This window comes from Bombus pascuorum, unplaced genomic scaffold, assembly GCF_905332965.1.
Source record: "Bombus pascuorum unplaced genomic scaffold, iyBomPasc1.1, whole genome shotgun sequence".
Classification (NCBI taxonomy): domain Eukaryota; kingdom Metazoa; phylum Arthropoda; class Insecta; order Hymenoptera; family Apidae; genus Bombus; species Bombus pascuorum.
Window position 1 is genome coordinate 48,182 of NW_026869778.1, and position 13,706 is coordinate 61,887.

Below are 13,706 nucleotides of genomic sequence, written 5' to 3' on the forward strand. Positions count from 1 at the left end.
TTCTGCCCTGTCTTGTTGTGTGTGGTGGTAATTATATGTTCTGCTTCTAAGCGGCGGAAACAATTTACGTTAGAGTATTTTTCTGGCTGGGCAGCCTTTGTAGCTGGCTGGGTGGTTTCCGTTGCAGTTGTAGCACTTTACCTCGTTTATTTTTCCCGTATATGGGCAGTAAGTTGTCAGGTGCTTTCCTGCGCATTTGACGCACACCGGGTTTCTGTTGCAGTAATTTTTTGTGTGCCCATATTGTTGGCACCGCATGCACTGAGGTATGTCTTTTTTTTGTCTGGGTGGTTCAACTGTGATTATTTTGTTTAAGATTTGTTTAATGTCATAGATTTCCTTGTTGTTTTTGTTCGGTTCTAGTTCTATTAGGAACAGCCGTAGTGGTTGTTTGGTATCAAATCTCGTTATGTTGTTTATTGCTCTTACTTGGTGTCCGATTTTGGCTAGTTCGTCGCATATGTTGCTTGTGTTTGTTCTTGGGTGTAATCCTCTGATTACTACCTTGTAGCTTTTATCCGATTTCAATTGGTACGTGTGGTACCCGGCGTTTTTTTCTTTTGGCACTTTTACCACTTTTCTGTAGGTTTCTGGGGCGTTGGTTTGCACTTTTACCTGGTCCAGTTTTAATTGTTTTATTGAGTAGTTTTCTTTGCCTGCCGTATTGTTTAGCAGTTCGAGGAGGGGGTCTATTACTTGCGCATCGATGTATATTGGCGGTGGTTTGGGGTTGTGTGTTATTGGTTTTTCAGTTGTTTCAGTTGTTTCTGGTTCCTTCTCTTGTGGTAGTATGCTGAAGGGGTTTTGTAGTGGGTTTTCTTGGAGCCACTGCTTACTTTCTGTTTCTGCAGCCCTCCTAGTATTTGCGTTTGTTGTAATTTTTCTTCTTTTGCTGGGAGTTACGACCTTCCAGCTTTTGTCTTGTTGTGTTAGATCGTTGTTGGTGGTGTTTCTCTCGTCACTCATCTGAGTCATATCCATTTCGGTTTCTGTGCATTCATGGATTTCCATGGTTTTGTATATGGCGTATGTTTCACCGTTGTTTGATATCCTGAGCGGTGGCACTCGTTGCATTGCTTTGTTTTCCCCGCTTTTCGCACTTTCGGGGGCACTGTTTTCCACGTCCGATTTCGACGGAGAGACCTCTCCGGGCACCAGGCACGTCTGCACTCTTCGGCAGTCGAAAGGGAACTCCAGAATAGAAAGTGTACAATTTATTTGCCTTATTATCCGCCTGAGCATTGTAAACCGCGAGAAAGAGACCCGAAACCAACTTCTTAACTTCTCCGTTGATTAGCGACACATCCACTGCTTTTTGTTAGTCAAGCAATCGACTAAGATACGCATTTATCGCTCTAATTAACTCCTTAAGGATTCCTACCGGGCAAAAGACTTTCCTTTATACCGACCAATTCCATATTAACATTGCGAAGATCCAAAAGTCACTTATATCAATCGTTGCTGAGTTGATTAATCAGTGAAGATTCATCTCTACAAGATTACATTTCAGTGAAAGTTTTTGTATTGAATAATCAGTCTTTTGGGAAGCGTTGGGGTAGTATCGAACTTAACGATTAACCCCCCCCCAATGATGGCCCGCCTGACACTCAACAGGGGTGCCTCAGGACTTTCTTCGAATTGCTGTCTGAATTGAATTCTGAGGTAGGCATTCCTTAGGTTTACTTTAGGCACTGGGAGAGACCACCCCTCTCAACGCTATCCCAGAACCTCCTCGGCGTGACGACCCCTATAACCATCTAGGGCTACTCTGCCCGCTTCTTGCGAGCATTGCTTCTCCGCAATAGGAGCAGACTGCGAGGAACTCCTGTTGTCCCCTTGGCACCGCTTCCACAACTAACAAGAGGTCCAAACTCTCGCCAATCGCTAGTCGCATGATACGGCGGGGGGCCTCCCACGCCGGACAAAACTCCAGCGTGTGCTGCGCCGTGTCCTCGCCCTCTCCACCGCGGTGACAGGTGTTGGTCACCTCTCTTCCAATTTTCTGCAGGTATTCCCCGAATACTCCATGTCCGGCGAGCACTTACGTCATCCGGAAGGATAACGGGGCTCCTCCGCGGTTCCTCCGAGGCTAAATGGGAACATACGAAGCAATGGGTCGATTTAAACAGTTAGCCAGGGGGTGCTGACTTTACAAAAGAAAAAATTGGCAACGCATGGCTAAGTGAGTATAAATTATTAAAGCCATTTCGCTTCATTGGTGCCTTAAGGATCCGGACTAACACCTTTGGCACCCGCACAACGCTAGTGTCACGAATCAACTTTCCTTTTGCCATGTGGTACGCCAGATGTGACGGTCCTTGCGAGATTCCCCGTAGTCCGAACGCCAAGACCTATCTATTGTTCCATTAACTCGCAGCAGGCCTAAGAAGACGACATAAACCGAATCTGTTCAGTTTCAGTTTTCTTCACGTAAACATTTTCGGTTTATGTTTGTTGCACTCGACTCTTACCTAATACGGAGAAAGCGGGTGTCTGGCAAGATAAGACTTTTCCCATAAACAAGTGTTACGGCGCGCTAGACGGTCAGTGCGACGTACCTTTCGGTCTGACCGCCGACGCCTATCTCTCATCAAACTGACCTGCAGTAACCTAAGGAACCACCATAAACCGAATCTTTTCAACTTACTTTCGATTCATACAAATATTATTCGGTTTATGGATGGTCATTTGAACAGTCATTATGTTTATTGCACTCTCTTGTTAATTACGGGGAAAGCAGATGTGTCCCGTTAAATGGCGGGTTTTTCCCAAGAACAAGGACACCCATGAGCCAAATATGCAGGAGATTTTCTCCTCGCATTATGTGTATTAATATTGGCCAAAAACCAATGGGCATCGCGGATCGTTACCCTCACTATTCTACCTAAAGGTGTGAACAATGAATCCGCGTCCTTAGTTCAGCAAGGGTACACCCACACCGAGCTTTCCTCCTAAACAAGACGAGATGGGTCAATCACTGTTCTACTGCTCCTCAGACAGTCAAGTCTCTGCTCTTCTATTAAGCAGACAGTCAAGTCTCTGCTCTTCTATTAAGCAGACAGTCAAGTCTCTGCTCTTCTACTAAGCAGACAGTCAAGTCTCTGCTCTTCTACTAAGCAGACAGTCAAGTCTCTGCTCTTCTACTAAGCAGACAGTCAGGTCTCTGCTCTTCCACTAAGCAGACAGTCAAGTCTCTGCTCTACTGTTCTACTGTTCTACAGACAGTCAAGTAAACTGTTCTACTGTTCATCAGACAGTCAAGTCTCTGCTCTTCTACTAAGCAGACAGTCAAGTCTCTGCTCTTCTACTAAGCAAGTCATTCAAGTATAATTCTAGCCATCGAGGCACTAACTTCAATTCACGCCAACGAGACAGTCGATTCTTGGCGTCAACATACTTCGGACGGTTCTTGCACTCATTCGGCAAGCTAGTCCAATAGTTTCACACGATATCGGGATTCATCGCGTTAACCGGTATCCATTACAACATATTTCTATATACGTTCCAAGTGTTGTGAAAAGTGGCGAAATAAATAAAAATATATAACTGAAGACTACAGTTATTTCAATATAACCACCCCTATTGTCGTAACTGAAATCAGGGGATCGCCCTGCTCGCGGTGTCGATCCGTAGATCGTAACGGGAATTTACGACTCCCGTTGACGCGCCTAACGGAGACGCGTCTCCCCGCGACTGGACGAACAAACAACAAGGATGCCCACAAGCCATATCTAGCTCTCCTTGTCTTTACTACCTAATTCATTTACCAATGGGCATCGCGGATCGTTACCCTCACTTTTCCACCAAAAAGTGTAGACAACTAATCCGCGTTCTGAATTCCAAAGGGAACACCCACACCGAGTTTTCCTCAGTAAGAGCAGTAGAGCAGTCCGATAGTCTTGAACGGTCACGTCTAGAGCTCGGAAGTGTATTGTAAACAAAAGAGAAAAATAAAAGTTTCTTTTCTCCTTAAATTCATTATTATTTTACGTGACACTAGCACGGACAAATACAAATACAGATATAATGTGTAGGAGGTGCCATTCCCAACCGGAAACCCTGGGGCACATCCCAGGGCTATGTCAGTATACGAAACGCCTCCGTATCAAAAGGTACGATGAGGTGAAAACCCTCCTCGCCAAAAAACTAAGTAAGAACAATGAGTTATTTGTCGAGCCTACAGTGAAAGTAGGAGATAATTTGTACAAACCGGACCTCGTAGTGAAAAACGAGCAACGAGTTCTCGTGGTCGACATAACTGTCCGCTACGAGAATAGAGATTATCTCCAAGAAGCGGAAAAGCAAAAGGCCGACAAATCAACCAAGCATGCCTAAACGAATTAAAAACAAAGCATGGCCTAGAGGAGAGTGTGATATTACCTGTGGTACTGGGTAGTAGAGGGGCTATCACCAGTAGAACAAAGGAGATTTTAAACGATGTAGGTTTTGAAAACAACGACTTAAAAACAATAATTATGAATGTTTTAAGCAGCTCCATCGGGATGTGCAATTTATTTTTAGATGGATAAAGTGTATTTGAATTATTTATTATTATTTATTTATTAGTCCCTACGAGGGGGTTATTTCGGAAGTATAAGTCCTCCTTTTGGAAGATTCACAGAAAAATAGCCAAATGTCTGGAAACAATATGCCGCTATTTAACGGTCGTGTTGTGGATCCCTTGGAGAGTCATTGTCAAGTCACACTCCTACCTCCTGGTACCGCCGGTACTCGTCAGTTGTGGAAGCGGTGCCAAGGAGGCAACAGGAGTTCCTCGCAGTCTGCTCCTATTGCGGAGAAGCAATGCTCGCAAGAAGCGGGCAGAGTAGCCCTAGATGGTTATAGGGGTCGTCACGCCGAGGAGGTTCTGGGATCTTTTCGGACTTGCACGACTGCCCAGAGGATAGCGTTGAGAGGGGTGGTATCGCCGGTAACATGTACGCCGCGCAAGGTGGACGATTTTGTCCCTCGGACGCGGCGTCAATGGCCAAACGGAGTGTGGAACCGAAAGAGCGAAAGACAAAAATAATTAAATTAATAATCAGCTCGCCGAACAACGGGAATATTCGTGAAGGAGGGGTAACAACAACTGGTTAAGGAGGAATCCATTCCTTTGGAAGAATATTGTTGACGATATGGCTGAAATGGACATGGGATGGACACGATTGAAACAATTGCTTTGGGAACAGAAAATTAAAAATTTGTGAAGATTAGTAAGGAAAATCAAGCCTTGGTCCCGAAAGCGTTGTGGCGGATTTATTCACTTCGGAGGGGACCATAGTTGACGAACCAGGCGCGTTCACGGAAACGATTTTAAAAATCATGGTACCATTAATGGGGGATGTGAGGTTGCTTGCCCGGTCTGCGAGAAAAGGGAAGTCCACCTTTTCTTTATGACGTTGGGGAACCTGGAAAAGCACCTTAGTTTGCATCATGTGGATACCCCCATTTAATGGGGATGAATAATTTGTGCTAGAAGCTTCCCAAAGCTATGGGGCGAGATGCCATACGCCAAAATATAGCGGCCCCACGCAATGTCGCGCAGGGTTAATTTAGATGCAAAGCTTGCCCCATGAGCTTCGGGTCCCAGAGAGGGTTATCGATGCATGAACGGCATGCGCACCCTGCCGTCAGAAATGTTAAGAGAAGGGGAACAATGCCCTGCCCCCCTATACAAGATATTACATTGTTTGTTCTTAAAATATCTTGAATGATAAACATAAAATTATTACACATTTGACTAACATCAAATTTGATTAACATCAAAAACACTAAATGTTTTACAATAAATAAATATCTTATCACTGGCATTATGTTACAACCAATTTCTATCGTTTTGAACTAATAGAGACTTTTAAAACACGTTACAAGTGTTTTTACGAAATGTTATCAGAAAGCGTTTATAGAAAAAGATTTCAAAAACTTTGATATACTTTAGCTAGTCTTTGGTTTATAACACTCCTTTCTTCCATTGACGTAAACGTTCTCTCCGACTTTGTTTTTCCGTTTGTCGGAAAGATAAACCTTGAAGAAGAATTTTCCAAATAGGATTAAATAACTGAAGTAGATGGCGAAACCAAATATAAAATTTTTACGCGTAGTGTAGCATTCAAGTCCACAACTTTCTCGATAATAGTAAGCCGCAATTGTTACAACGCAACCAATCACCATTTGTACCAGCTCCATCGTAGTAATCATCATGGCCAAGCCTTTTGGTAATTTGTATTGCATTGCTTTCAAAGTATAATAAGAATATATCCAGGAATGAACAAAGTAATTTATTACGACATACCACCTTGTGGCTGTTGTAGTCTCCGCATATGTGAACCAAGAGTAAAGAACAACAGTTAAATGATGGTAAAAATGTACAAATGTCAATGGTCGCTTTCGTAACACAATGAAGATCGTATCGCCAAATTCTGGGATTTTTGATAAGATAAATACCCATGTCCAAAAGCCAGAAACATGATCTTGCAAAAGGTGGCTGAAAAGAAAATAATTCCATTCTTATCGTATATTACAAATTAACATATTTGAAATATCGATTCATTTTGTGAATATGACATGTAACTCAAAGCCATGTATTATGTTCCGTACAATGAGACAATAAGAACTTTGTTATTTTGATTTGGAAATATAATCATCCAATGTGTATAGTATAGGTCGATATATTGCGAATTGGTAGACATAACTGATTATATCAATCGATGGAACTCATTTCAGAAACAAATTTATAAGTGAAATCTTTCTAGAAAATTATTATATGAATAATATCGTAAACAACTATTAAAAATATATTTCCTATTTCACTGACGCTTTCCACATATCAATGTTCTCTAAATACCAAGCATAAGAAATTATTTCATATAACAATTCATTTTATTAATAGCGTTTCATTAATAATTATTTTTTAAAATCGCTATTCACCTGAAAATATATTAAAAGGTAAAATATGAAAGTAGCATTACGTAGATATGCAAATACTATGGTAAAAGCCATGGTGTCTCAATGTAGAGAACATTTCCGGTGCTGTTCTACAAAATCCGATAATGGAGAACACTGCAAGCAATCCACTCCATAATGCAAGCGGACCCCTCAAATCAAACTTTGGTCTGCTCGACATGTAATACTTCCCACCAAAAATTAGGATCACGTAAATAATACAGCAGTAGTAGCAGTACTGAAAATTTTTCTGCAGCCATTTTTGAGTGTCTGGGTAGATGTACGTTTTTTCGAAGTTGAAGACATGCGAGTAGGTAGGTTGTATGATCTGCAGAGAATCCTCTTTATTCATTGTAAAATATTTTTTTCACATCCACTGATCACAAAAGAATTAAAGGAAATACATAATCTTTCGCCCACGTTGTCGATTGACTAAAATGTAAGAAGAAGAACTGTTAACCTTTTCTTTTAAAACTATGGAAATTGAAATATTTAATAAATAATGTATTAAAGACAATGTAAAATGTTCAGAGCGAAGTAATAAGACAATACAAACCAATAAATTAATCATCTTTATCTATCGTATTTAATTACAATGTAGTACTAAATATTATTGTAAATTATTCGTATCATTTTAAATTTAAGATGACCAAAACTTATAGTTTGAACCACATTAGAAAATAATATTCGAAATACATGTTCTACTGTTTATGAAATAAAAGTTAAAAGTTTTTGTGAAAAGAAGTGACACAAAACATTTATCTGTTTCCTTACAAAATGTTAGAAATATTTAAACACAGCATTGAATGTTTTCTTACAATTATACGATATAGATATTTATTCTGCTTTTGCAAAGTTGCTTTGTTTTTATGATCATCGTTTTTGGTCGGAATTCGTTACATTGTTAATGTTTAATGTTTTTACATAAGTTACATCAATTAGATTACTATATTTTCATTATGATGCGGTAATTGTTACTCATGTCTCATAAATATTTACACTTTTGTTTCATATTCATATATTATGTTGTATTATGTATTTATATGTCGCGTTATCATTGGAGTTAGGGGCGAATAATGAATCTTCACGTGAATTGGCCATCCCTCTTATGTACTATCGACGATAGTTATTCATACAAATGTAATTATTACAGAATTTAACAAGTAATGGCGGCGATTGAATAATCTAGAAGTCGATGACAATGAATTTAGGTTCGATAACGAATCCACGGTCAGCAGGATGACGAATGCGATGTGATACACGATTCTGGCGTGACTCAACGTACTTGTCTACTGTACAAGTAGAACTTATCGAACTGAATCTCAGTCCAAATGTAACTGCCCCTATATATCCCTCTCTGTACCTCTCTGTAACCCTCGGGTCAATCTTTGTTTTTAACGAGAGCTATTTAATTAATCTATACCGCTGTTAGGTACACGTCCCTCCTGTGACCGTGGCTACGTTCAGCGACCCATTAAGTCACTTAGAGCCTAAGTCCATTGTCATTAATTTCGGAATTAAATCATAAACAACAATTTGTCAGTTTTATTATTTAAATACAGCTATAATAAAATGTCTGGACTAAAATATTGGGCACCTTCCCAAACATTACAAAAGAAGGGCCCCGATGTCCTTTCATTTCCGACATGTATATAGAGGATGCTTAAAAAAGTTTGTACCAAACTTGAGAAGCGCGTACGAGTACTCGCTAAAACCAGCAAAAACGTCTTAATGTACATGGGTCTAAAGAATATTACTTATTAGGGGTGTTTAATGTATAAAAGCACAGTTCATAGTGAACCAGTTGGTTCGTTCAGTGAGCTGATACAATGACTTCCTCTAACATTGGAAGTAAAGGTTTTGGGCCTATATTTATTAAGAACTTTTTGGTTCTTTTGATAAGATGCTCGTGAAGTGTGGCATTAACTTTTATTGACATCCTATATATATACGCAAAGAGCTCACTCTAGGAGCAAAATGTCGAGCACATACATTCTTCGGGCACATTCCTATATATATTTTGCGGACAAGGCTCAAAGTACTTATATATTAGTAGCATGAATTTCAGTACAGTTTCAAACATATGTATATGTATCAAGGCAATAATTTGGACCCATTGCAGATCTAACACGAAACTAACAGGTGGCGTCATAGGTACTAATGGTCCATATATTTCTTTGTACATTGAGCGATCCATCTCGCTATTCCCTAAAAAAGTCTTATTCTATGTATGTCGAAAAACCGTTAGTTTATCAAATATCTTAACATGAATTTTTTCAAAATTAATGGTTGAAACACTTATTTTAGGAACCGTTTAAACCTCTATATGAAAATAGACGCACAACGATTTAAAGCTAAAGTATAAAATATATATGCATATATGTCGCAGAAGAAATGTTTGAACAGCTACTTAAATAGCTCCTTTTTGACCAATTTTTATTTATACTTTTTATTATTCCTACAGTTCAGAGAAACTTATTATGCAACAATATTTTGAAAAATTACAAAACATAAAAAGGAAGCGTGTGAAATATCTCTCATATCATTCGGTATAAATAAACGATGAATTACGTATTCATATTCATAAATATGCCAATTATGTAATTCAGATAATTCTTTTTCCGATATTTAATAAATCGATAAAATATGATGACTTGTAAATTTTACACGACAATAAATTATGCGATAAGCATACAAGTACTCATCGGCTTGAGGTGATAAGAGCACGTTTACGATCGTTAGATCGCAACAATCTCGCAATCAAAGATTTTCAGCTAAATATTGATGACTTTGAACCAATTTTTCGACCGCAGCATTGTTTCAATCATACAAGCAATTGGTATAGTTGCTCATTAGGATTCAGTAATGTGATATGGGACACCTGCCGATATTACTTTACTGCATGACATAATGCGCTAAAAGTCAGGATGAGCACACTAAAAAAGCCATTAAAACTTTTATAGCGTTGTTCAAGGAGACAGTTTTCCTGTTAATAAACAAAAAAGCCGTTGCGAATTTAAAAAAGTGAAAAAAACAACAACTTGTACTATAATTAAAACAAGACATACGACCATCATATAACTGTTATAAAAAAATTGTATAATTTTGAAACGAATTCGAATAAATGAATTCGATTTCTCTGCTTGGACACGTTTGTACGGGGTTTAATTTTTGTACAAATATTTAATTATCAAAGAGCAGGAAAAGTTGAAAGATTAACTATGACAAATTATGAAAATGAGGAGACGTTGGATAAAAATGTCAATCCGGATCTTTACCAGCATTTGTCCAAAAAATCCAAAGTGTGTCTAAAAATAATAATAAGGACTTCATTCTTGTAACTATTCATGCTAAGTTGGAGAAAACAGTACTTGTCTTACTTGATTATTTTATGTCTGAATGCATAAAAACAATACTAATATATCGTACGCAATTTGGAGACAAACTTAATGATGAACATGTTTTTAGCACCGTGATTACATACGCACTTAAAAGGCAGGACTTCAGAACCCGTCCGTTAATGCGAAAGTTTGCAGAAGAATACGAAGCAACTATGCCATAATCTCTACGTAAAATTATATCTAACCACATAAAGATTTGTATTGGAAATTGAAGCAAATGATGTCAGCAAGCAAGCAAGTGAAATTCCAAGAAAAAGGTGACAAAATCAAAATGAAGAGGTTTTTGTTTAAAAATGTGCTAAAAACATGTATATACAATACACTTGTGTGTATAGTGAATAAAACATAACAAATTGTTTTTCATATAAAACTTGCTTTTCAATCGGTTGAATATTCGAAACATTAAATTAACTACTACAACAAGTTGTTCGTCATCATCATATTTTGCTATGGAAAATTTTGCTTTCCGATTTTGGAGGTTACATTAAACTTTTGAAAATGAAGTGTCAATTTTTGTATCAAGTAGTAAAATATTTGCGTGATAGGGTTTATAGTACATACCAAATTTCTTTTCTAAGGCGATGATCGACACCGTACTTGTAGATATTATTTCTACACTAGTAACCAAACGATTATGATTATCACTATCGGTTAGTGGATAAACATCACCATAAGCAGCTGATCGTTGAATGTCTAGTGTGTCACTTCTGATTCCAAGTAAAATATACACATATCGGATAGTTGATCATAACTTGTGTACGCAATTTGCAAGTCCAATACGGTCATACTACTAACACTAATATTGCACTTTGATTATATTTTGTTTTTACTGCAGATAGCGACTTATATAATCGCGTACCTTTTTACCGGATTGATGAACAAATAAGATTATAGAACCTGAGGAGAAATTTGTTCCGTTATTAGATAATTCTACAGTATATATTATCTTTAATGTGTTTTACATAAACTCACATTATTTTCATAAATGCATAGATCTTTTATATATTTAGCGGACAGCATTGCTAGCATGTTGCAGCAAAATTGTTCGTATCATTAACAATTTATTTTGCTGTTATGTTTAATAATTATTAAGTGCTGTTCCGGAATCGAAATGACAAGCCGGGTACATTCATGATTTCGTACGCTCCTGTTAATGTACCACGCATACGTTGCGTCGCGAGGATCAGAATTATCTATCCATACAGCTGATAATAAATGAACTGACGCGTTGCAGGGAGTATTATGCAGAAGAATATTTGGCATACTTGGACCGTGTAGAAGGACTCGACGACTTAGAAAATTGAGATCGGCGTAACGATAAAGCACGGCATGTATTTGTGTTTTGTGTGAACAGCATTACTGCTGAGAAAAGGTGAAAACAGCCATTAGCATATTTTCTACCGAGAACAGATAGAATGAGAAGTAATGAAATAATTACATTACTGGAAATATGCTTAACGAAATTAAAAGAAAGCGCAGCACGCGTAAAATTTTTGACGTGCGACCGACGTACAAATAATCAGAAAGTATATACAGATTTAGGTGTGACGGAGAAGGTGTCACGTAAAATGAAAAAAGGAAATCGAAGATGAAAATAAAATATAAAAATAAACAAAATAAAAAAGAGAATTTATTTCTTAACACTTGTTTCACACTAACTACAATTTACTTCTGAACTTTAGGCGCGACTTTTCAAGACCGAAGCTCTTACAACTTGACTTTCGGCGGAATCTGATTCTTTTTCTTTGTCATCTCTCAATATCCCCACTATCCATGCGTTTGTTAAGCGTTCTCGAACATTCGGCGAAAGGACCGTTGGGATATTGAGGGTTCATTAGGCACTTTTCTTCGGCGACATACATTGTCGCCGAATGCCACCAGATCTTTATTTTCGTCGTCACCCCATTTCCGAAGCGCGGCCTGGTCTCTCATGTGGTTGGCGTCACAAGTACTTTGAAAATGCCAACTCTAGCCGCGATTTTTCAAGACTTTTTTTTTTTTTTTATTTTAACGTGGAGGAAATCCGCACGGACATCCGCCGCCTCTAGGGGGGAGAGCGACCCCCCGCACACACTATTCCGTCCATACTACGTCTCTTTCGCCCTCTCCCAGGGGCCGTCGTCCGGATCCCCAGCCGGACTGCTTGCTGCCTCCCGGGTGCTGGAAGAAGAGGTCCAGCACCTAACTTTCTTTCTTCCCCTTCGGAGGTCGCTGGCGGCTTTACGCGCCTCATATAGGCGCGTCCACGGGCATCGCCGCGCCCTCGCCGGCCAGGTGGTGGTGCCAACGACGCACGGAAATTCCCAAGGAGCGATCACCCCCATCTTGGTACTTTGTCGTGCCACGCGCTGTTTAACCCTGGCGATCGGATGAAAACCAGCATTTTCAGCGCGATATCCGCCCGCCCGCGACTTTTTAAGACTGAAGCTCTTACAACTTGACTCTCGATGGGATCCGATTCCCTTTTCTTTGTCACCCTTCAATATGCCCACTATCCACGTGTTTGTTAGGCGTCCTTTGCCACGCACGCCTTCTTCTCGAAGATTCGGCGAAAGGACCGTTGGGATATTGAAGGTTCATTAGCGCCCTGATCTCTGATGTAGATTGAGATGTGGTTGATATTAAAACATATTGATGGGCCTGTCAGCACCTCGACTTCCGCGACATTGTTTATGGTTTAGCCGATATCTGTTAGGCCTTCTGCCCACGATACTACAGTAAGTCCATCTATCACTATGAAGTCAGCCAACAAAAAACAATCGTGTCCCGAATTCCACAGTTTCTAAAGAATCAATTCCTTCGATGCTTCCAGGAGCATCCGAAGGAGAGCTTTCTGTTACAGCTGGAGAAAATCTGCGCCCGAGAAGACATCAATAAAGAAGGCCGCAAGTCTCAAGAGCCAAGAGGAAGGGCGAAAAGCAGTTGGGATTTCCTCAACGACAGAAATTAATTTATTAATCTCTTTGGTTTTTTAAAAATAAATTATTATATTTTGATATTTTGTGCTATTTTTAACACTGCTTTATATATGTCATCGCCCAAAAATGTAGTAAACAATTAATTCCTCTTTCCTAGTCAACTTACAATTAGTTTCATTATTGCACAATGTTGCCGTTCTTATACTTGTCTATTTCGGCTAGAATAGGAAATATGAACTTTTCCGTAGAACCATATAATGAAATAAGTTCTTGTAGCATGGAACTCAATACGTTTTTATCTATGCTAGTGTGCAAATAAACAAGGTAGATCATGAGCCGAACTCTTAGACGCGCTTGGCATATTACAATCTTACGACTAGATCAAGTTTCATGCCGTGTATTGTCCCTTTGTTGAGCTTTTGTTTAAATAGAGTTCAAAATTGTT

General features: G+C 39.1%; 1 protein-coding gene across 1 annotated transcript; it reads right to left on the reverse strand.

Annotated features, from left to right (window-relative positions):
* Nucleotides 1–5,762: 5,762 nt before the first annotated feature.
* LOC132915990 (elongation of very long chain fatty acids protein 6-like) lies at nt 5,763–7,294 on the reverse strand. Its single transcript, XM_060975740.1, has 2 exons — nt 6,969–7,294; nt 5,763–6,484 (listed from the first exon to the last, which is right to left on the reverse strand). Exons 1-2 carry the CDS (start codon nt 7,292–7,294, stop codon nt 5,935–5,937), a joined length of 876 nt encoding a protein of 291 aa, XP_060831723.1. The 3' UTR covers nt 5,763–5,934.
* Between the last annotated feature and the right edge of the window lie 6,412 nt (nt 7,295–13,706).

Excerpts from the sequence above, each read along its gene's own strand:
- LOC132915990 (XM_060975740.1), bottom strand. The coding sequence starts at position 7,294 with ATGAATAAAGAGGATTCTCTGCAGATCATACAACCTACCTACTCGCAT. Across the intron at positions 6,485-6,968 it reads CATAGTATTTGCATATCTAC|CCACCTTTTGCAAGATCATG; the intron begins GTAATGCTACTT and ends TTTTCTTTTCAG.